Here is a 24,255-nt window from a genome sequence, read left to right as displayed (position 1 = left end):
AAGCATCCGAGGACCGGACCGGTTTCGAGGTAACACCTCTCATCAGCCCGGCTAGCTTGACTCCAGTGGTGTGGAGTGCCTGGGACCCACGTCTGAGCATCCCCAGCGCACTTATGGCGAATTTGCAAACAAAACAGGTGATGGACCGAATGTGGATCAATGTCACACATTCACCCCAGTCCAAAGATCTGGGCCCAAATCCATTGTTTTTTTGCACTCCACACCACCCTGGGTTAGACAATGGCGATATGCAAATCAGCTCTGACCCTGTGCCCCATGGGAACAGTCCAGTCCGAACTACAAAAGCCATGTCCCTCCCAGAACGGATTCAAGCATCCGAGGACCGGACCGGTTTCGAGGTCCATCACCTGTTGTGTTAGTGAAGATAAATGCGGCACGGGCACTGCTGTGCCCTCTGGACCCCCACTGTGGCCCTAAAAACAATGTTTCAACATACGCAATTCCATTTCTTCCACCATATATGGATACTGAAATTATTGGCTTTTTAAGTTAAAAATGTGAGGCTTGTGACGCAAGACAAACATTTTTAGACAAACATCCAAAAGCACCATATTTAAGCCTATCCAGAAAGTTTCTCTTTGATGAAAGCTGTGAATGGCCCAACAAAGGCAAGGTGAATGCCAATGAAACCTGGTGTGAAACCAGGTGAAAATCAGATTATCATTCAGAAGGTTTTAGCATTATCTGCAAACTTGGATAGCAGTTCTGTTGGAGTTGTTCGTATTACAGATGTTCAATATAGCAAGAAAGGGACAAACATGAAGGGAAATATATCGTTAGGTGGTACCCTCCTAAATCCTTATTCGTCTCTCTCACTCTTACTTCACACGGCCATTGATTCTCATCGGCTGTCTCCTGTGTTCATACCCAGAAAAGTTCAACTTGTGTCTTGAACAAAACAGACTTGCTGTTTACAAAAACAGTGCCCATGAAACAGTTACAGAGCAACAAATATTTAGGACTGTCTGGGAAATGTTGCTTAGTTGTTTGACTTCTTTTTAATTTATAAAGGCAAAATGATCTTCGAGCAATAAACTCAGGATGTATTAGATTTTATACAATTTCTAATGATTATGTTAATGATATGTGTGCTCTGCTGTAGGTGAATTTCGTGATCGCCAATCCTCTAGCAAGAAGAAAAAGGGGTTTGTTGTGGTTGCTTCTTTCTCCAACCTCTCCTCGGAAACCTGATCCACCGATAATCTCATCAAATCCAGATTATAAGGACATAACTTCATTTTCTGGAGGAGAGATTCTCTCTGTCCCGCCGCTTCTGACAAAGCCATTGGCAAGCCTCATAGCTGATCAAACTCAGCGTTCTAAGGTAAAGTGATTAAAATACTTCATTCATAAAAACTGTGAGGTGGGCGTACTACTGAAGATCGGAGATTGTAGAGACTTGAGGATGTGGGAAGCAGTTAATAACTACCAGTAGTTATGGTAGGTGTAAATCAGAAGGCTCTGACTGCTCACTTTGCAGAGAAGCAAAAAGGAACACAATTGTGGCTCTTGAAAGAAAATAAAGAGCATTAATATTTCATCACAAAGACTGAAAAAACTTTATTTCTAAGTCTTGCATTTTATTTTTTTGTTTTAGGGTTCTTATAAACAGCCTTCCATTAATGCTTGTTCACCTCAGAACACTTTATGTGAATGCTAGAAAAAGGAAGCCATACTGTGAAAATGTAGACAACAGTTTGCCCAACATCTGGCAGCTGTGAGAACCACCAAATTGGGGTGCTGAGATAATGGTGAAGGCTAAACTATAAGGATGTAGAGTGATTGGTGCCAATGAATAGAAAGAGTCAATGTCAGCTTTAAGAATTGGAATGTCCAAAAAAGAGTACTCAGAATGTCAGTGTGGGTTGGGTAATTCCTTTCCTAGTCACTTGATCACCTGATCTCTCTTCAAACTTGAGGTATATGGGTGGCCTTCTAAGATTTAATCTTGTTGCCCTGGCGGATGTTTGCAAGATTCTAATTGTCGAACACTCACGAAAAATTAAGCAACATCAGACAATGTATCACAGCAGTAGAGGTAAGTCCACAAAAACATGGAGGTCTGAAAGGCAGCAGTGCTTTTACGAAAAGTGTGAACACAGGCATAATCTGTGCTCCTGTTTCTTCTGATATACCTTAGAAGTTCCTACCGAATAACAACACTGATTGGATAATGGCACAAAAATTTGCCGATGAACTTAATAGCGCATTGGCAAAATCAATTAAAAATTCATACGCACTTATAATGGAGAGGTGAAGAGGTACGGCTGTTCAGTGACTAACTTAATGGGGGTTCGTGTATGTAAACTCTAATGCACGCTTTACACTTGTACAATATAATTATATACACCAGGCATACCTCTCTCCCAAAATACTCCATGTCATTCGCCCAACTTGAAATTAAACAAGAAGAATCCTACTCAGAGTGCACACCCAACTTGATCTGACAGATGCCCAAGGTGTGGGACCCTGGAAGCAGACTTTATGCATGTGGTGTGGAATTGCGCTTCCATAGTGCCCTACTGGAATCAGGTAATGCGAAACCTAAACGGTGCGACAGGGAGGGTATTCCCGTGTAATCCACGCAAGGTATTGCTAGGACTGATCCCATTCCCTACTAAAAGGAAACTTGGTAACACATTTCTGGTGCTAGGTTTGGTGCTGGTCATCAAGTGGATGGGTGCACGTCCACCCACATACACAGAATGGTCACGTGATAAGTCTGAATGGGCAGCGCTGAGGAGGTTAGAATGAATAATAAAAGTTATGATGAACACTTGGAGGACAACCAGTCAGCATGGAGGCAGAAGCTGATTGAATTGCGGAATGAGCAGGAGGAGGAGGAGAAGGATAGATTCGCTGACGAGGCATAAAGATTGCTGCACTAGGTCTGGATATTTGGGGACACAACAGAGGGTGAAGACAATTTAGTTGTATCCCAGGGAATTGGATTGAAGGTGAACAAGAGGCCAGAGAAAAATTTATTGAGCCTGTCCACAGCGAGGGTATTGGACCAATACCCGTGATCCCAGTTGACTGAAATATTTATATTATCAAAAAGCATATTACATACTCACATGAGCAATAAGAGGGTGGGGAAGTTGAGGAATATGTTTTGTTCCTTATGTTTTGATGTAAGCCTGCATCTCCGTACCTGGAGTATTGTAATAGTGCTGGAAATGTTATACAACCAAACTGCAAACGAATACAAATTATATGAAAAAAACAAATTTAAAGGGAGTTAAATAAAATGCAAAAAGGGGAATGAAAAGTAGGCTATCTACTAGATAACCAATGTAATAGCTGTGGACCTCCCCTTAGATGTCGTTCAATACCAATAATGAATGCTACTGTTACACAATAAGGACCCATTCAACATTAAAGAGGTGATGAGCAGTTGGAAGGATGGGGTCTCCGGGGAGTCTAAGAAGGATACCTCCACAAACAAAGATTTCACTGCGACAATGAGAAAAGTTGTGGCCAAAACAGAGTGGGAAGGAGCATAGTTATTTAAATTCAAATTGAGTCTTTAAATACATACTGCTCGAAAAAGCACTCCCTGGTGAGAATTGAATTTTATTTCAACGAAAGATAGGTATATAAACAATGTACTTAATATCTGTCACACAGCCCTTTTTAGGTCTCGCCTGAGCCAGCGCATGTGCTGGCCTGGCGAAATATTTAGTGAGTGGCCTTTCTAAATCCGACCACAAGCTTTTGCTTGTAGCCTAAAGCTTGCGGTTACACGCGTGGGCACGCGCACAGCCGCCATCTGGCTTTCCTCTCGCTTGCCCGCTCAAGCACCTCTCACCACCACAGAGCGCGTCTCGCGTTTCCTTCCCTTTCTCCACGACATATTTTCTCCTCCTTTTCTCCATGGTGCTTTAGCTCTTCACCTTTGCTCTCTCTTTAACCTTCCTTTATTCAAGCTTGTGAGCAGTAGTACAGGTCACATTGCTATGTCTCTTGGAGTTCGAGCTTTGATTTTGATTTGTAGACTTGAAGTATTTTTAACTTTTCATATTAAATGGCCATGTACGAACATTCTGTTGATGTGACTTGTGTTTGCACCATGAATATTTTATAGATGCACAAGATGTGCTTTTCTGCCATCTAGTGGTTTCAATTAAACCTCGCGTATTTTCTAATTGTGTTTTTGGTTTTTTGTTGGCTTTGGGTATGTATCTCCTCTGACTCCCTTATTTACATGTAAAAGACAACACTCCCGCCTTCTTTCTTCCAAGTACGTGGGAAACAATTCTTACACTTAAACTACCTACTTAACTTTGGCTTTATCTGCTATTATACTCCGCGTGACCTGCCTTCTCCTCCTCTGCACGCCTCCCCCATTGCATGCCTAACTGTCATCTGCATAGTGCAGATCACTGCCTTAGCGTCGCCATGGAAACAGAATGCAACAGCAGAGCGGCCCAGGCGCACACAGCCATTCCCGCAATCACTGCCTCATCTCACGTGCACCCTTCGCCAACTCAAACTCTGTCCTAGCCCTGTCTCTTGGGGCTCTGTCTGTTGACATGTAGTTGCATACCAACACTTCCTGTCTGGCTGTCCATGCGCACAGCAATACCTTCTACTGTGGCTGCTAAGCCCCTCCCGTCTCCTAGCAATACGTAATCCATTGACAGGGGGTGGATCATGGGGTAGGAATATTATACTTTTATTGGTGCACATGTTGCACAGGGCCAATTTGGGTGTACACTGGGTGCTCAGATATATGTAAAAACGTTTCCCTCAATTTGCAACTACTAAGTAGTTACTATATTGTGGGCATGCATGAATGTGCAGTGTGCTTTCTTAAGCATCATTGACACTCTCCAAATGAGATATGCAAAATACGTTTAAATATGCCTAGGATTATGTACATTATTCACATATTCAACAGGATCTTTTTTGTAACTCGTGCAGCGTGGGCATGCGTATGTTAGCACTTTCAGTGGAGACTGACTAACACGACAATAAGTGCCAATGAAAAACGTGTAGCCCCAGTGTTATTCCATATATTTATGAGTTTGCCACACTCACCCCATAATGTATCATCTTCTGCATAACCTATTTCTATCTCCAGCAGATAAAAAGTGAGAAATTGCTCAGCATGGGGTGAGGTGATCAGTGCTGCAACACTTACGATGACTGGTCACCCTCAGACATAAGTGTTACATTTTGCACCCCCTGTGTAATTTAGTCAAATTACCTTATTCATTTGACACTCCACTGTTAAAGTTCCAGGGGGTTTGCTTACCTTTCAGAAAGCTTTGTGACGCAGCCTGACACCGAGTAGCATATCGCCGAAATTCACCTTCTAGCGTGAGTCTCTGCGCTATAGTAAGTGCCCATAACATAATAATGTTAAAAATAAAACCACAAGTCCCACAATGCCTAGTGCAAATGACTTTAAAGTCATGAAGGGCAGGTTTAATTCACGAGTTAGGTAACTCGATAGAGCGCTTCAGGAGCTCACAGTGAGCTGCAGAAAACCAACAAAGTAAATGCTTTTCTTCGTTTTCACTGCTGGCTGCTAGCTGCATTTAATAGACAATACTAGGTCTGTTGTTGACTGGCAGCCCTTTGTCTTTGTCAGGGCCTGTTCATGTTTTGTTGCTGTTTTAAACCATTATTACTGGGAAACTGCTCACCCCTTACAAATATAACAAGCATTGCCATAGCCAATAGGTCTCGCCTTTGGTACCTTATACGTTTTTAGCCATGCACCAGTTGATGTTGTTGCACCAAGGATATTGTGCTGCATAACTAAATACTTATAAGGTCCCAAAGGCGATACCTATTGGCTATGCCATTGCTTGTTTGACTTATCTTATAAATATCACCTATTTCATTCTTCTGGAGGAAGATCTGTTAGCACTAGTGATTGGCTTTTTGCAAGCGCCCACGTTTCTAACAGAGGTCTGACAATGTCCTCTTCTTCTGCTTGTTCCTGTGCAATTGTCACAGTCTTTGGGGATTGGTCATGCACTTACATATTCATCTTTAAGGACTACTCATTTTTCTTCTAGTATAGGAGATTTCTGGAAGTGCCTACATTTTTTTGAAGTGGTCCGACTGTGTTGCACCTGTCCCTAATGTCAATGTCCTCTGGTAATTTTGTCAAACTGTAGAAAATATATAGCTGTTTCTATCCATTATGGAAGTGATCTGACATTATATGTTGATTTTCTGTATACCTGCCATGCACGTGGGATCTTTGTTAACTTGTACTTCCCCTGTTGTACACATTATTGTCTAGGTTTTGGTATTTTATGCAAGGAGTAGTCCCTCAAAATCAGACTATGCCTTCAGCTTCGAAGTGGATCCTGCCTTACAGGAGGTGAGGCTGTCTCTTTCAGGGGTGGTGAAAGCTCTCACAGTCATCGACCCAAATGGTAAGTTCTGGCAGTACGTGGCATTCATTTATATTTTCTGTACATGTTCTATAGAAATGCTATACATATGAATATAGTTTTATGATGCACAACTATGTTCGTTGATGTGCAGGGAGCTGATCCAAAGAAGGTTGGTAATCCAAAAAATGGAACAAAACCAATTCATCCTGTCCTGGGGTTCCCCTCTCTATCAAAAATGTGGCAAAATACAGACTTCTCATTGATAAAGCCCCCACCAGCTCCGAAGTAAGAAACTAGCTTCCAAATTTTCGCTGGGGGAGTGCTACCCCCCTTTTGATAGTGACTGCTTGGTACAAGACCATGAACATGACACTTTGTAAAGAATGCCTCGGAATGTTAACCTGAGGGATGGAGGAAAGCCATCTCATTTGTAGACGTGTGTTATGCACTCACAAGCAATGTAGCCTCACTGTGGAGGTGCAGTTACAATACGCACACATCGTGGTGGCAAGTTCAGCATGTTGCAGTGGAATTGCTGCCCCATAGTTTTTCCTGTTGCTCCGGTCATGAAAGTGGATGTTCCCTCCTGGCAAAAATAGTAGACTAAGGCAAAATCTGGGTTACTAAGGTGTAATATAGTGTCATTTTGGTAATTTTGTGTTACTCTTTTCGCACAAAACTCCTGAAATGACCCTATTATGCCATGATGTGTACCTAAAACGTTACAGTGAGCAAGCTGGAAGAACACAAACAAAAGAACATGAGCAGCTGTTATTCGCTTTTTTTAAAGAATATTTTTAGTGTGCTAAAATACAGCGCCAAATGCCATTTTTGCTTTTCACATTATTAAGTACAATTTTGAGTAATTGTTTTATGATATTTCGCACAAATATACAAAAGCAAGTTGTGCAAAGTTCACACACCCCTAATAAAGTAGCCAGTTGACAGATGACTGCCTCACAGTAGAGTAAAATCTTCCTTTCGCAGAGTGCCAGTGATTCACAGGTTTACCACTACTAATCTTTGCATGTATTTTGCTACCAGCCCTTCACAGATAATTCAATACCTGTCAATGAGAGCTGTTCCACTACTTCCCCTTTGTGGTTCTACAACCACCACCCCATTACAGATATACCTCCAACCCGCCCTATGAAACTTTTCCACTAGCGCACTTACAGCTGTGAAGAATGTTCCCACTTCTTCTCGGAAAAAATAGGTAAAATTGATCAATCCTTCCTTTCTACATAGCTCCCGTCCAACTCCCAATGCAAACCTGCCCTAACCTCTAATGCCTTCTCCACATCCTCTCGACCAGTTTACCCCTTCTCTCTACTACCCACTATTCTACCGCTCCCCAGCGGCTCTCTCCACCCACCTACTTCCTCACGCCCCCAACCACACATATCCCCTACCACATCGCCAGAAACCAACTCCTCTAATTCACAACTAAAGAACAATGCCTCCTTGCTCAACTTCCTCCCCAGTGACTGAGCTAGAAGTCTTTCAAGTAATTGGTAATCTTAAACGGTACTCCCACACAAAATACCCCTTACCCTCTAACCTTGTTCCTGCCCTTAAGCACATCATCACCCCATACTGGACCACAATCATCAACACCTCTCTCTCCACTGGCTGTGTCCCCACCTCCTTCAACTTGGAAAAATCTCTCCTGTAATCAAAAACCCCAGGGCTGACCCCAATGACATAAACAATCTCCACCCCATCACTAACCTCCCCCTTCTCTCAAAGGTTCTTGATAAATGTGTCCTACTACAACTAGACAAACACATCGAAAACTTCAAACTACTCTCGACCGCTTTCAATCAGGCTTCAGGAAAGGCTGCAGCACCGAAACGGCAATGCTCACTGTCGTTGATGACATACACCACTCACTTGATAATGACAAGACCTGCCTTCTTATCCTCCTTGATCTCTCTGCAGCGTTCAATACAGTAAACCATTCAGCCCTACTTAATGTGCTTAGGACCCGTTTTGGCCTTAATGGAACTGCCTACAAATGGTTTGACTCCTATCTACAACACCGAACTCAGCAAATCAAAATCAAAACTGTTTTTCTAACCCCACTCCTGTCTCCCTTGGAGTCCCCCAAGGATCTATTCTCTGTCCCTTCCTCTTTAACCTCTTTATGGAACCCCTCACCATCATTCTTAAACAAGCAGGTATCAACAACCACCTCTACACTGATGACACCCAAATCTATTACAATATTAAAATTCATGCTGACATCTTATGCCTGAACAACACCCTCACTAAGATCCAAACCTGCTTCCATTCCAATTATCTCAAACCTAACCCTAATAAAACCAAAATCATTTTCTTCTCCCCTAAAAATAATCCTCTTCCCGTTCAGTCCTGGATCTCTGACCTTAACGCACTAAACTGTTCACTCACCCTGTCTAACTATGTCAAATCTCTTGGTACTTCTATCGACAACACCCTAACCCTTAACACCCACATCAAAAAATCTGCTAAAGGAGCCCTATTTACTCTCTGTCACCTCAAGAAAGTCAAACCCTTTATACCTACCAATGACTTTAAACTTGTAGTTCAGTCACTTGTTCTTTCACGTATTGATTATGGTAATGCCATCCTCAACGGAATCCCCAGGGTCCACCTTGCTCCTATCAAAGCTGTGCTCAAGCTTGCAGCCAGGCTCATCTCAGACTGCAAACGCTTCGATCATATATCCCTGGCTCTCAAATCTCTTAAATGGCTCCCTATTGAAGGCAGATCTGCCTATAAAACTGCCTGCATTACTCATAAACTCCTCCACCAAAACACTCCACAGTGCCTCTCCATGAAACTCCTCATTGCGGCAACACACAACATCTGAGAAGCACCAACACTCTCCTCCTAATCCCACCACTGCATAAAAATAAAGCCACACAATCACGCTCCTTCTCTGGTAATGCCCCTGTCATCTGGAATGCCCTCCCAAGAAACCTGCACTGTAACCCCTCCTATTTCAGCCTCAAAAAAGACCTCAAAATCCACCCCCTCAATTATTATTGAGGATCTTAAACTGTGACCTGCACTTGATCTCTAATTCACCATGTTATATTAGTCCAGTAATATTTGTGCATTTCCTGAACATCATCTACCTAATTACTTGATATGTATAGCTCTTGCCCCTGTTTATCTATTTGATTTGTATATTTTGCATGTTATTTTCATTATCTTTTATCTACCTGTATGCCATGGTTAGCCCGATTATTATTGGGGTCCTAACCTGTACCCTGCACCTGATCTCCAATTACCATGGTATATTTGTCCATTTCCCGAACATCATCTACCTAATTACTTGAAGTTTATAGCTCTTGCTCCTGTATATCTATTCTGATTTGTATCTCTCACATGTTGTTTCGTTATCTTTTTTATCTACTTGATTGTCATGTTTGCTTTATATTATCTTCTCATGTAAAACACTCTGATACCTCTGGGTCTAGCCAGCGCTATATAAAAGTTTTAAAATAAAAATGAAAATAACAGCTAAACCACTAGAACCCCCCCTTGTCCTTCACATTTATATCTTGACCATCTCTTTACAGCTTGCTGTACCATTATGTGCCCTTTATAGTTAAATTATACATGGGATTGTAGGATCCCTGTTTAGAACCCATCTATATATTTTTTATAATACATATGATTCTGCAAGCCAGGCATGAACACCTGTCACTAATTTATTTACAGTTGTGACTCACCCAGTCGATGATTATAAAGAAAAGATGTCAGAACTCAACTGAAATAAGTTATGACTGTTGAGTTCTGACATCACAATACCTGCTGCCAGATCCATCAGGTGAGAGGAAAGGAAGGGCAGGTTACAGAGCATAATTAAAGCAGCTGTACATTGACAAAATGTAAAGAACAATTTATTGCAACACGTTTATTTGTGCTCTCCTTGGGTAATTATAAAAAAGCTAGAATATTTTTGCATGTTTCTACTGCTCCCCGTTTAAAAACACAATTGTACTAAACTGCTTTTAATATCTTCTTGGCAACAAATATTTAACCACTTTTTTGATGTGTTTAATTTTACACTAGTGATGCTATTTTTCTTCTTTCTGTTTGTAAACATACTCTCTCTTTCATGTGAAAGAGCTATGCACCAGGGAATTAAGTGGTTATGTGGGAAAGGTGATGTTTTGACCATTATAAGGAATAAAGTACCCTCTGCCATACATGTTCCATCACCTTATAAAGGAACTCAGCCTTCTGCCTCTTTCCTGTATATGATCATGGTACTCCTCAGTGATTTGCATTATCCCTATAATATACAGAATGGGGTACTTTATGCCATATATCTCTCCCTATCCGCTATGGCCACAACCAATCTGTATGATGATTCTAATACCTGTCCTTTACAGATGTACTAGTACATAGCTGTATAGCAATACCAATATCACCCGTATAGATATATTTCAATATTCCACTACATGCCCGTCACAACTTTATCACAAACTTACCTTTAAAACTGTACCACTGCAAGCCCTTTATTCCTTTTCCACTGTCAGCCCTTTACATCCACATCACTATACCAGTACAAACCCCTGCAGTCATATCATCATCTTCCCATTAAAGCTACTCTACTTCCTGCCCTTCGTGGCTTTGTCTTTACCTGCCTTGCATGGCTCTAGTACATTCAACCAGTATGATGATTCTCCTAGGTGCCATTTACAGTACACCTCTACAAGTCATTTACACCTGCCACAATAACTGGACCTTTTGGCTATACTTTTACCATCTCTTTTCTGCTGTTCCACAGCTTCCTTTTTGCAGTTGTGCCACTACCTGCCATTAACTAGGCTATCTCGTAATGCTGTTTCAACTAAACCTAGTCCCAAACTACAGGTTCCCTTTGGGATTTGAATTAATACAAAGCTGTTCTTTTAGTCATTGCCTTTTTTGCTGAAAAAGGCCTTGAAAACCTGGCTCTTTCATTAGTAATTCTGCTATGTTTCTGTTGTCCTTCTCCTTTTTTCAATAATGGGTCAGAAAGCGCCGGGACACTCCTTGGAGTAGCCGTGCGCTATATAAGTCACCCATAAGTCACCCATTAACAAATGTTTTAGAGTATGTAATGTGAATGGCAAAGATGGACCCTGTCATTAACTGAGCTGTCATCTGGAATCACTTTTTTTTAAACATATGTTATTAAACTAATACCTCGATCATTAGAGTTGAGGGTGGGAGCGTCGAAGCTGTTGCTGACCTAAGATGTTCATACATCCCTAAACCTTAACTTTATATTTTACCAAAATAAAATACATTATTAGGCCTACTGAATTGTCAAGCACACATTGCTTCTTGATTCGGATGCCTGCAGATACCAGTAACCACTGATCGTGTCTTTCATGCCATTTACAGGGTTACTAAATACTATTCCGATTGGAGGATCAGGACTCTTAGGCGGTCTATTGCCAACAGTGGGAAATGTTCTCCAGGTTGGAGAGACACTTGTCGTGAGCCTTCTGAAGACTCTCACGGGTGGTGAATGGAAGCTAAAGATACTGTCTCTTGATGACTTCACTGTTAAAGTAGAAGGTATGTCGCTCACTGTCTTCACTAATTTCATATTACTCAGAGGTTTGCAACTTAGTCCCACATGGCAGGATATAGACTAGGCGTTCAGGCTATCCAAAGAATATAAATAATCAAAATAATAAATGAAGCTCCTTACCAAGCCACTGATCATACTGATTATGTTTGTATAATATAGACCTTAACTAAAATAGTCATTTATTACAGAGGTACTTATTCACAAAGGCAAACTTAGACCTGATGTCAAACTTTATACCTGAAGTCTAATTTTAGACCTAAAGTCTAAATGTAGGCCTAAAGTCTAACTGTAGACCTGAAGTCTAAGTTTAGACAAATTTAAGTCTAGACTTCAAGTATAAAGTTAGACTTCAGGTCTAAACCTACACTTCAGGTTTAAAGTTAGACTTTAGGTCTAAACTTAAACTTCAGGTTTAAGTTACTTTTGTGAAGCCCAGTTTGACTTTTGACACTTCGCTTCGTTTGCTGCCTAAGCGCATAGCTGGACCTGCGCTCATCTGCTCACCTGCCGTATCAGCTCCTCGAAGCTCGCCGCACCCGCTCCGCGGGTGCCGCTTCGCTGTGGGTCTGAGAGCTGACTGTTGCTTGTTGCTTGTGGGGGCACTCCTGATTGAACTTGGTGGCCTGCAACGCTACAGGGCTGCGAGCGTGCAGGGACTACCTGACCCAGGTGTCCCTGCGAGACCGAGTCCAGCTTCCGGTCCGCTCTCCCTGTAGCTCCACCCCCCGCCCACTGGAGGACCATTGAAATCAGCTGGGTAGCCCTGGACCCTTGGGACACTTCGCTTCGTTTGCTGCCTAAGCGCATAGCTGGACCTGCGCTCATCTGCTCACCTGCCGTATCAGCTCCTCGAAGCTCGCTGCACCCGCTCCGCGGGTGCCGCTTCGCTGTGGGTCTGAGAGCTGACTGTTGCTTGTTGCTTGTGGGGGCACTCCTGATTGAACCTGGCCCCCTGCAACGCTACAGGGCTGCGAGCGTGCAGGGACTACCTGACCCAGGTGTCCCTGCGAGACCGAGTCCAGCTTCCGGTCCGCTCTCCCTGTAGCTCCACCCCCTGCCCCTCTCCAACTACTATAAAGAGTGTTTGTTTTCCCGCAGCGCGGGACGCAGCTCGGGCGAAGACCGGGCCAAGAGCGGGCCCGTTTGTGCCCGTTCGTGACCGACAGTGACCGGACCGGGCTACTCCTCTAAATCTTCCTGCTGTCTGATATTGTGTGGATCATGGTCGGACGGGAAACCAGGAGTAAATCCCTGTTGGCTGGAGGATCTCATTCTGCTGCGGGAGGTATGGAGAAGTTTCTTACTAGGGCTAATAACATTATTGACAAAGAAATTGTCACACTGGAGAAACGATTGTCCAAAGAACTAATGACTCTTAAACGTTCTAGTATGGGCCCCTTAGCCAACGCTAAAACTCCAGAAAGACCAACTGACTGCTTGCCTGTGGTGGATGCACAACTTTTACTCTCTGAATCAGCCCCTCCGCTAAGAGTAGATTCTGTTGTCATACCAAATCCCTCTATTATTGTAGCTGATTCTAGCCTTGTCTCTGATTGTGATAATGTTTCCTTTCCCTCTGTAAATGAAGAAAGCACTACCCACCCTACCACCCAGGGGGAGAAAGAAGGGGCTATTAAGAAACGGAAGAGACAGTATATCAGAAAGGGTAAAAATACCGGGAGGGCATCTAAAACAGACAAAATAGATGGAGAATCTATATTGTTGAATACTAATCGTGAAGGGTGCCCACCCAGTAACGATATCTCTATGGATAAAATTGCTACCCTACTTAAATCTATTATCTTTCCATTAGAGGCTAAATTAGATAGGCTTGATTTCAGAATGTCAAATATAGAGAAATCAACTGCTATTCTTTTAGCTAATTCCACCAAGCCTAATAGTCCCTGTCCCCCTCCTAGTATGCCCACTCCCCAAGTTACTCATCCAACTATTGTGTCCCAAATTCCTGTTTCAACGGCCGTAAGTACCCAACTTGTTCCCCAAGTCTCTAATACAGCTAGCCTAGTTGCCCCACAGCATATTCCAGGCCCCCTCCCAGGTTTGCATATCCCACCTACACTTATGTCTAATGATACCCAAGGGCCCCCACCTAAGGATCTCAAAACTCCAAGAACTAGACGGCCTGATCTCCCCCCGGAGGCCAACCGGTTTATGGTAATCCTGGCAGGAGCACCTCCATTAGATAGGGGTGAAACTGAAACCTTTAATTCCCTTAAAAACCAAGTTATAAAATGGCTTAATTGGAACCGACCTTTACCGGCACACCTGCACAATGAAGTTATTATGGTGAGGAGGGTACCATGGATTGGTAAGACTCCAAAATCCATTAATGGAGATTGTATCACTGTCAGTTTTAGAGATCCCCGTACTGTGTCTTACATATGTGCGGGAGTTAATAGGTCACCAGATTCTACTATCCAGACTCTCCCTGTTTCCTTTTTTTTCCCACTTATTAATCCCATGTATTATGATGGAGGTAACGATTGGACTAGGGTTGAACGTAGGGGAAGGTCATTTCATCCAAGAATCCCCAGATTTCAGACCCCGCAGAACACCTTCTGGAATCATAATCGATATAGCTGTCTAGATGGGCTTGAAGGAGTTGACTGACTACCCAGTGTGTATACCACTGCTCCCCCTCTATCCAAAGAGACTAATTTTTTCGATAACGGGGATACTGTGGAACATAACATCTTGCCGGTAATGGGAGGTAAGACAACTCCTGACTTACCCGATCTGATCCCCTTAACTCCAGATAAACTAACTGAAGTCCATCTTCCATCGCCAGCCGGGGTTATTGCTGATAGGGGATGTACAAGTATATTGCTTTCGCCCATGATTACTCCTTTAGAAGAGATATCTACTCCAAGTGACCAAGGGTATTCCATGGTGAGCTGGAATATAGCTGGGTGGCGTCAGAGAGCTTCAGCTCTAGGGTGGAGGGAACTTATTCTTGGGTTTGATATTTTATGTTTACAGGAAACATGGTCTACTATAGACATTCACTTTGATGGTTTTGTTTCTTATAACTGTGTTGCTCAGGAATCTGTTATGGGGAGGGCAAAAGGGGGCCTGCTTGTTCTAATATCGGTAGATCTCCCGATAACCGTAAGATCCTGCTCTATTGTTGGCACACATTCACAAATTCTGGAACTACAAGTCAAAAAGGGTAGGAACACCTTACTGATCAATCATTATAATAATACATTAGATCCTACCAGTACCCTAGTCGTGGATGAACTGGAAGCCTATTTGAACAAAATTTGTAACAAATCCCACAAATCTTTTGACATCATATGGGGGGGTGATTTTAACATCAGAACGTGCCCGCACTCTCACACCCCAGTTTGTGGGTTTGATGGGGATTCGGGGGAGAATTTAGCACATTTCCAACACTCCCCATATGGGACTTCCCTTAACAGGCTTCTGTTAAAATTTGACCTAGTTATCCACCAACCAGCTCTTGATAAAATGGGCAATATTGTCCCAACTTTCAAAGGGAGGGATACTGAGTCTGTTATTGATCAGTTGGTGATCTCAACCCCTATGGTGCCATTTTGTACAGTGCCAATTATTAAGGACTATTGTTTGAGCGATCATAATGCTCTAACTATGTCTATTCTTACCTGGGGCCCCAGAAACACGCCTACAGGCAGGGTCGTTGATGATATTGTTCCAAGTAGGCCTAACGGAACCCGGATAAAGTGGTGTACGGAAAAATCAGAGAAACTATATAGTACAGCTGTGGTAGTTGGTTCCAGACAGATACTTCGCTGTCTGGAAATCAATGCCCCCCCTATGGGTATTATAGCGGATTTTGAGGAACTTGGTATTATTGTTAATAGAATTTTTACTAACAATAAGATCAATACCAAACGGGATAATGTTGGCTGGTTTGACCAAGCTTGCACAATGGCGCTAAAAACCCTTAAGAAGGCGCTGTCTAATCTCCCAAGAGACAGGGAAGTAGTCAAAACTTTGAGGTCCAGTTATAATATAGAATTAAAACGCAGGAAAAATGAACTCCGGGACCCAGCCTGGGACAATTTGGATAGTGCCGCAGCTCTCCGGGACTGTAAATTGTTTTGGAGTACAATTAACGCCCCATTCCTCCAGAAAGAAGATTTCCCAGTACTCACCGCACAAGTAAGCGAAGATAGCTGGGTCCGATATTTTACCGGAATTTTTGATCCTCATGGGGAGTCTAATGATAAAATCTGTATGAACCCCTTGTTGACTTCGCAGCCTTTGGGAATTACCATCCGAGAAGTAGTCACGGCAATTAATTCCAGTAAAGGAGGTAAAGCTCCAGGACCCGACGGGGTCCCGATAGATTTCTATAAACACGATCTGGCCCTCTGGAGCCCATTATTGACCCAGGTCTTTAATGCTGCCACCGATTACTCTACCCCGGCAACTTGGAGCGAATCAATTATTATTCCTATTTTCAAGAAGGGAGACAGAGGTGAGGCCAAAAACTACCGCCCTATCTCCCTTTTAGATTCCTCCCTTAAAATTATGAGCCGGGTTTTACTGCTACGCCTGGAGGAGTGTGCGGCCGATAATAATATCCTGGCACAATCCCAATATGGTTTTAGAAAGGGCTTGGGGACCATTGACCAGTGCATTAACCTTAACCTTTTAATAGGGAAATATACTAAGGTTAAATCCGGCTCCTTGTTCCTCTGTTTTGCGGACCTCTCTAGTGCCTTTGACCTGGTGAACCATTCCCTGCTGTGGACAACCCTTCTCGACATGGGAGCACCCTCAGCTATTATCCATTTCTTAGCTAGGTTATATTCCAATCTTTCAGCCCAGATTCGATATGGTCCAGCAGGAGAGTGTACCAAAAAGATTATGGTCACATCAGGCATTAGGCAGGGGTGCGTATTGGCCCCCTTGCTTTTTTCCCTTTTTATTAATTCTATGGAACAGGAATTAAAACAGGTCCAAGCTGATGCACCGCAAGCAGGAGGCCTACCTATTCCAGTGTTGTTATATGCGGACGACACTGTTTTATTATCTAGAACCCCAATCGGCCTCCAGCAGCTAATGAATTGTTTTTATGATTTCATTCAGGGTAAGAAACTTAAAATTAACAACTCCAAAACATTCATAATGGTTTGTGGCAAAAAGGTGAACACTCTTAAGTCTTTTTATTTTAAAGAAAACCGAATTGAGGTTGTAGATAACTTCTGTTATCTGGGCATTACTTTTAATAGTCGGGGCTCATGGACACCAGAACAAATTAACATAAAAGCTAGGATGGGGAAGGCTTCGCTAGGTGTCTTCCGTTTTGCCAACAAACTGGGCAGTCGACGGATCCCAGCAATGTTAAATATTTATAGACACAGATGTTCATCAATAGCGCTTTACGGTTCAGGGGTATGGGGGCACTGGCCTAGCAGAGAATTGCAAACTTTGGAAAATCTGTTTTTGAAACGGTTACTTTGTTTACCACCATCGGCATCTACCTATCTGGTCCATGAGGAACTAAGGATGGACCATTTGGCCGATTTAATAGAATTGAGACCTCTCCTGGTATGGAGATCTATTTGGCTGAAGGACGAAACAAGTTTCACAAAGAGCATTATCAAAGATTGTCTGCTTTTGGATAAATTCAAAAATATACCATGGATAAAGTATGTGACCACTACCTATAAAGAACTCTTTGATTTGGAAGTATGTAATGACCCCGAAATTGCAACTACCTTATCCAAAAAGGAGGTGAAAGAAGAATTTTTTAGGGTAAAATCCGATAAACGAAAAGCTGATACAAGTAATTACTCAACTCATGCTTTCTATTCCTCCAATGTAAATGAGGGCTCTGGTTTACCTACCGATCTTAAAATCATCTACAGACAATCCCACCAATTTGTCCTATCTAGATTTAGACTAGGTATCGTCCACAATCTTGTGGCCTTTCCAAAGATGAAAAATTATTCTACCTCTGCATGTCCATGTGATGGATTAACCAAACAAAGTACCCTGCATTTTATGTTAATCTGCCCCCTTTATAAATCCCTACGTATTTTTTATCTGAAACCGTTATTTAAAAAATATTCCGTGTCTTCTACATCAAATGCCATGAAATTTTTATTTTCACTTGCTAGCCCGGATCTGTGTTTTTTTATCGCAACCTTTATTCTGAAATCTGTTGCTGCAAGAAAAAGTATGGTTTTTTAGCTACTATTTTTTTCTATTGGTTGACATTTGTGTGCTCTGAAACCAAACCATGATGATATGTACTTTCCTTGTGTAATGTTATATGTCTGATTTTATCTGTGTACTTTTATGACGTTTTTTTAAACTGTCGAATAAAGTTTATAAACGAAACGAAAACGACTTTTGCACAAACTGCAAATATACGCACAGAATTTGTTTTGTTCAAACATATGTGACTCGCAAGATAGCATAGTTAATCCCCCAAACAGGACTTCCGTGTCTCTGCCCTTTAATCACTGGTCAGGGAGCAGTATCAAGGAAACCCACCTCTGAACTCTCCAGGAGTCCAGCATCCCATGAACAAAATTAGCAATTCACTTGATAATGCGCTCCAGGAGATGGGGCCCACAACAACCACAGTGAGTAAACAGAGGTCCTTCAATACACTCATATCAAGAACACAAGGTTCACACAAATAAGATCACTCCTGAAGTTTTGTCAGAGGATCATTTATTTAGCAGTGACACATAGCGCCTGCACAGGCCATGTGCGGATCAGCTGTTAGCGCCATGTAGATTACCATACATATTGTAGTACACCGCATCAGAACTTTGGATAATCACAGATCAGCTGCTGCTTCTCCTTGAAAACCAGCCCTGTGGGGCAAAGGCACATTTAAAAAAACACACTATTTTGTGGTATCAGTTTTACTATGTGTCCCTTTTTCCTTGATCACAGATGCTTTTTGTTGTACCTTTCAGGGCACAGTGCAATGACTTTCAGGTATCAATTCCAAGAAGCCTTCGACGGGCCGCATCCTGGTTTTGTTGGGATTGATCATCCATTAACCGCAGGTACTTGTTTCACTATATCACACCTAAGGACACTACCAAGGAATGTCAGTAGCTTTCTCAGGGGTGTGCAAAGTAAGCAAACTTACTCTTGCTTAGTTACCGATGACTGGCTTACTCATAGTTTTTGGGCCTTCTCCTTATGGAAACCAGTAATATTTCTTTGCGAGTGGTATTACTTTGTCACAAATGCTGATTGATGCTGTAAAAATACAGGAGGGCTTTGAGTTAGTTCTAACAGAATTTTCTTCACTGATTTAGAACTGTCTTGGTCATGGCTCTTTCTTCAAAAACTTATAAGAGGCACAGCTTTTATAAAGTCCATATTCAGAAAAATTCAGAATCTATGTGTAAAAACTGTAACATTTTCAAGAATTAAAGAATGTATATGACAGAAAAACATTTGGCAGCCCTGAACTTATGCAGTAGATTAGACACTTTGGTAGTTTAGTTAAATTAATAAATCACAACACCGGGTTGCACGGAGGAGATTGCCGATGGTGGGCTGTGCCCCTCTGTATCACAGACCGGGGGAGGTGGCGCTCGCCGGACGCTGTGGAGGGTGAGGCCCCTGAGCTGCACCGAACTTGTGTTGCAGGAGTGCTGCGACTTCTTGCCTAAGAGGGACGTGTTGTATCACCTGCATTGGGAGGTCCCCAGCAGACTCGGAGGCGAATGTTGTACCCAGGCTTGTGAAATCCAGCCTGACTGAGGAGCTTACTGGCTGACCCACAGATTCAGAGAGACTGCTGTGGATTGAGCACTGGTGTCGATGTCCAGGTGAGGAAAAGGCGGGATGGGGAGCGGAGGAATCCTGGAGTTTTTGTTGGGCCCAGGCCTAGCACCTGTAGGTGGTGCACACCATGCCATGAGCTATCCATGCACTACGGCAGACTCACATCGATAAGGACCCGGCACAAGTCTGGTGGGGGACTCTACTAACTGGCTCAAGTCACTGATATAAGCCGTTGGTCATAGCGGGTGCCAGAGGCATGGGGTTGGATTGAGCCCAGGCCCTTGGGTGCACAGCTTGATCCGCTGTTACTCGCTGGGACCCTGGGGAACAAGGAATCTGGTTGGCACTGTTAGATCGGAGGAGGTGACCGGGTGGTGCTGCCTTTCCTCGTGCCCTGGTAGTGAGCTATTATTGGGTGTACTGGGGAATACTTTGGTGTTGCCAGAACGAAGATTTCTGGCTAGCATACACCTGAGTGGAGGATGGGGGCCGGATGGCCACACTTCACTGCAATGCATGTCATACATAGTGCCTGGTGCAATGATGGGCCACCTGCACACGAAGGCGGTGTCAACACCTGGCCAGTCATCCGTGCCTGTGAACTGAGCAACTGGGGGGTCACTGGCTGTTTAGGCAGGTGACAGCGGACACCCTGGACTTCAAACTAGACTTTGTACTCACAGCGGATACCTCCCTCGAACAAATGTGCACTTCCCTTGAGTGCCTCATCGACAAAATCACAGTCGACTTCACCTTGGAGCGTGCAGATCATCACAAGCCAACTGACAAGGTACACAACATTGAGCAAGAACTGGCTGAAGTCCACCCTATTACCAGGGTGGACTTCAGCCTACAGGGTGTGAAGGGTCTGTGCAAATAGCTGTCATTTGCAGAGCCAGTCATGGTGGGAGTCGTAGGATAAGCAGACATTCCCTGCCATAACTACAAGACACCCCCAATCTGGAGCAGGTTATACAAGAGAGGCGGAAGGCGCTGCATAAGGAGGAGATGATGCGCAATTGCACTCAGAGACAGGATCGAAACACTTCCCCTGAACGCTCCCCCAGCGACGATGGCTCCACTGCGACGTGGCCTTCTGGTGCGGAGAGTTTCTGGATTTCTGCGGTTCCCGGTGGTCAGCTTCCTGTTGCTGATGTTCCGCTCTACTAAGGTCAGCATTTAGAGGGGATCAGGTCCAGTAATCCCGCAGAGGGAATGGAGCAGTTGTTCAGGTGAGTGACATATGGCAGGGGTGGTGGTGGTGGTCTCCTTGGTGCTCCTAGTAGCAGTGACAGGAGGTCCATGACGTTGTTGAGCTTGTAAGGATGAATTGTGAGAGTTCTTCTATTATCCAAGGGCCACACTTATGAGGCCCTAGAGGCACTTTTGCACCAATGTAACATCACTTTCTTGATTTTCCGGTGGCGCAATGTGCCACATCATGTTTACAAGGTCACATAAAGCCACTTTACCTGGCTTTTAATCGCCTGGTAAATATGAGCCCTTTCAAGCATAAACCTCATGAATGGGGCGTTCCATGGGTGTTGCTGTGGGCTTTCCCACGCAAAACCCATGGAATCTGAAGCATTCCCAGATTAACTAGAAACCGGAAACCAGGGAATGCGTCAGAATCTAACAACGACCCAAGGTTGGCGTTCGGGAGGTGCAATGAGGATACATATTTTCATTTCTGCAGCACACATAGCAAGAGGATATCGCCTGAATTGATTGATTTTGTGCAGGAAGGTGTACCTTCCTGCACAACATCAATCAGCTCCGCAATGTAGGCACCCTTGGCACAAAGGTTCCTGCATTGGCACATTGCAGCCATAGTATGCTAACGTAGGAGAAAAAGACAGGAATGCGCCCTTTCTTGTTGATGATTAAGCAAAAGGGGGTGGTGATGGACAGAGTTTCTGAATTAAGCAAAATACTCTCACCCAGTCAAGAGATTAGGGCTTGATCCAACACCGTTTTTTAGCTCACTGCACCATCCCAGCTCAGAACCTGGCTATATGCAAATTAATCTGTCCCTGGCCCAGTGCATCATGGGAACAGGGCAGACCAAACTACCAAGCCAATTCTTTCACTGGAAAGGAAACAAGCTTCCGGGGACCGGTTTCTGGCATTACAGCCGTCTTCGGCCCGGCTTGCTTGAATCCTGATGGTGCAATGAGCAAGGGACTCACGTCTGAGTATACCCTTCCACGCTTATGGTGGACAAAACAATTAAGCAAAAGGAGGTGGTGATGGACAGAGTTTCTGAATTAAGCAGAATACTCTCACCCAGTCAAGAGATCAGGGCTTGATCCAACACCGTTTTTTAGCTCACTGCACCATCCCAGCTCAGAACCTGGCTGTATGCAAATTAGTCTGTCCCTGGCCCAGTGCATCATGGGAACAGGGCAGACCAAACTACCAAACCAATTCTTTCACTGGAAAGGAAACAAGCTTCCGGGAACCGGTTTCTGGCATTACAGCCGTCTTCGGCCCGGCTTGCTTGAATCCTGATGGTGCAATGAGCAAGGGACTCACATCTGAGTATACCCTTCCACGCTTATGGTGGACAAAACAATTAAGCAAAAGGGGGTGGTGAAGGACAGAGTTTCTGAATTAAGCAGAATACTCTCACCCAGTCAAGAGATCAGGGCTTGATCCAACACCGTTTTTTAGCTCACTGCACCATCCCAGCTCAGAACCTGGAGTGCAAAAAAACGATGGATTTAGGCCCAGATCTCTGTACTGGGGTGAATGTATGACATTGTTCTGCATTCTGTCCATCAACTGTGGTTTTTGCATTTGTCACCCCGAGTGTGATGGGTATGCTCAGACGTGAGTCCCATGCTCTCCACACCACTGGATTCAAGCAAGCCGGGCTGAAGACGGATGGAATGCCAGAAACCGGTCCTCGGAAGCTTGTTTCCGGTCCAGGGAAGGCATGGCTTGGCAGTTCGGGCTAGACTGTTCCCATGAGGCACAGGGTCAGACTGATCTGCATATGGCCATGTCTGAACTGGGGTGGTGTGGAGTGCAAAAAAAACGATGGATTTAGGCCCAGATCTCTGTACTGGGGTGAATGTATGACATTGTTCTGCATTCTGTCCATCAACTGTGGTTTTTACCTTTCTTGTTGATGGGCGCATCCCTGCACTTTTGTTTTGTCGCAGGGCAGCACAACGAGGTTTCTATGCAGTGCTGTCCAACACAAAAACCTCTTAAATGAGGCCCCCAGTGTGTTTGCCCCATTTTTAGGGTCGAGTATTTTCTGATGTTAAAAAACTGCCTTCTAATTGGACTTAGCAGCAGTTTCTTTTCTTTAGCGACGTACAAGGAAATACTTTGTACGTTTTGCTGGAGTTTTTATGCTGGAATGCCTACCGTGCATCTCATTTTCTGCAAGTCACTCTAAGTGAACTGGCGCTATGAAAAATTCACGTTAAACCTAAAAAATGCAGCTAACTGGAATTAGCTGCCACCTGTAAATAAATACGGCGATAAAAAAACCCTGTAACCTCAAAACATTTACGCTACAATGGCGTTAAGTCCTTGTAAATATGCCATGAGGTTTGTTGCACTGTTTTGGGCAAAACATGTGGAGCATGCTCTAAATAAAGTCTCAGTTCCCTGAACCTGCCAACCTTTTGTCTCCAGACAGATTTTGTGTCTATTTTATCTTTCCAAAAGTTGAAACCATGTTTAGAAAGTTGGGAAACAATGGAAGCAGAGTATATCAGCTTGGTGTTTGGTAGCATATTTTTCTTTACAGGTGTAGGTGCAAGCCTATAGTGATTTGAGGCTGGGTCTGATGTGTCAAAACCAGAAAAATAGAGAAACTTTTGTGAAAATGTCTTTTAACTACCTTCTTGCGGTGTTGGGCAGAGTACCCATTGTGTGTATTTATAAACATTGTGTGGGATACTAGCTTTGTGTAAGAAATGGTGATCATAATGTTGATAACAGGAAATGTCACCAAAATTAGATGTACCATAATTCATCGTTAGAAATACAGCTGATTGCTCTAGATCTAAAAGCAAATTGTGCACAGTTTCAATATCCCAATGATCAGAGAATGTACTAGAGGTGATGACATAATTTAATGGCATTTTAAACATATATGAGATTTGCAAAACTTTAGTGTGACCATACACATCAAACGATACCCTGTCCCAAACTATTCATTTAGGAACTGGACCTGCTATAGTGTTCACCAGGACAGGTCCCTCAGTTCACAGTTTGATGCATGTGGTTTTAGAACCAAGTTCACAAGTTGTACTTCAGAGCATTCTGGGAGATAATGTCCATTCAGGAAAAATACAGTTACGAAACCAATCGAAAGGATCAGGAAAAGTCATCCAATTGTAATCCAGAGATGAATCTATGGAACAACAAAGTATGTTTTTCCTAGCCAAAGATAGAGAGCATGCACTCATAGGTGGAAAGGGAGAGGTGGTGTTGGCAGTTCAGGTTCACTTGAATATGATGTATGATGGAATATGTGGAGAAGTGTGGTTCAATGATTAG

General features: G+C 43.4%; 1 protein-coding gene across 1 annotated transcript in view; it reads left to right on the top strand.

Moving 5' to 3' along the window:
* The window catches only part of LOC147748339 (von Willebrand factor A domain-containing protein 7-like), a 434,333-nt gene that overhangs the window by 217,336 nt on the left and 192,742 nt on the right, over positions 1–24,255 (top strand). Inside the window, exons 9-12 of the mRNA XM_086936415.1 lie at positions 1,124–1,345; positions 6,284–6,419; positions 11,769–11,945; positions 18,909–19,001. Of these exons, the coding sequence (XP_086792541.1) occupies positions 1,124–1,345; positions 6,284–6,419; positions 11,769–11,945; positions 18,909–19,001 (628 nt within the window). The remainder of the gene's footprint in view (positions 1–1,123; positions 1,346–6,283; positions 6,420–11,768; positions 11,946–18,908; positions 19,002–24,255) is intronic.

This window comes from Lissotriton vulgaris, chromosome 1_1, assembly GCF_964263255.1.
Source record: "Lissotriton vulgaris chromosome 1_1, aLisVul1.2, whole genome shotgun sequence".
NCBI classification, from domain to species: Eukaryota; Metazoa; Chordata; class Amphibia; order Caudata; family Salamandridae; genus Lissotriton; species Lissotriton vulgaris.
This window is presented reverse-complemented; position numbering and strand designations above follow the sequence as displayed.